Source organism: Merops nubicus, unplaced genomic scaffold (assembly GCF_000691845.1).
Source record: "Merops nubicus isolate BGI_N331 unplaced genomic scaffold, ASM69184v1 scaffold27531, whole genome shotgun sequence".
NCBI lineage: Eukaryota > Metazoa > Chordata > Aves > Coraciiformes > Meropidae > Merops > Merops nubicus.
In genome coordinates, this window is record NW_008590665.1 from 35,782 (window position 1) to 36,463 (window position 682).

At 57.9% G+C, this 682-nt stretch overlaps 1 protein-coding gene across 1 annotated transcript in view; it reads left to right on the forward strand.

Moving 5' to 3' along the window:
- Positions 1-682, forward strand: part of RANBP9 (RAN binding protein 9) — a 36,672-nt gene that overhangs the window by 35,625 nt on the left and 365 nt on the right. The window contains exon 14 of the mRNA XM_008950040.1: positions 10-121. Within this exon, the coding sequence (XP_008948288.1) occupies positions 10-121 (112 nt within the window). The remainder of the gene's footprint in view (positions 1-9; positions 122-682) is intronic.

Sequence of the window (682 nt, forward strand, 5' to 3'; positions counted from 1 at the left end):
TTCCCTCAGGACCCCTTCAGTTTGCTGGCGTACTCGGATCCCTGGAGCAGCCCCGTGGGGAACCAGCTGGACCCGATACAGAGGGAACCCGTGTGCTCTGTGCTGAACAGTGCAATACTCGGTACGTGAGGCCCGGTGGGCCCCGGCCCCGCGGCAGAGCAGCTGTGGGGGCTGCACCCCCGGGCTCAGAGGGGCAGCTCCGGGGGTGTTACGGGTGTCGTCGTCTTTGTTGGTGCTCAGAGTAAGAATGGGCCGTTCATGGGATCACTGCATGGTTTGGGCTGGAAGGGACCTTCAAGGTCATCTAGTTCCAACCCCTGGCCATGAGCAGCACACCTCCCACTAGAGCAGGCTGCTCAAAGCCCCATCCAACCTGGCCTTTAGCACTTCCAGGGACAGAGCAGCCACAGCTTCCCTAGCCAGCTGCTGAAAACTGTTGCTAGTGTCCCCCCACCCTCACAGTGAGGAACCTCTTCCTTGCATCCAATCCAAACCTACCCTCTTCCAGTTTGATCCCATTACCCCTCGTCCTGTCCCTTTTGAAAGTGTTATGGTGCTGCTCCTGCTCTGGCTGTAAGCGCAAATGGGGCGAGTCAACGGAGGAACTTTGAATAATTTAAGGAAGCCCAAAATCTCATAGCCATGCACAGAAACTGCCGTTCCCAGGGTCTGAAACGCGCCT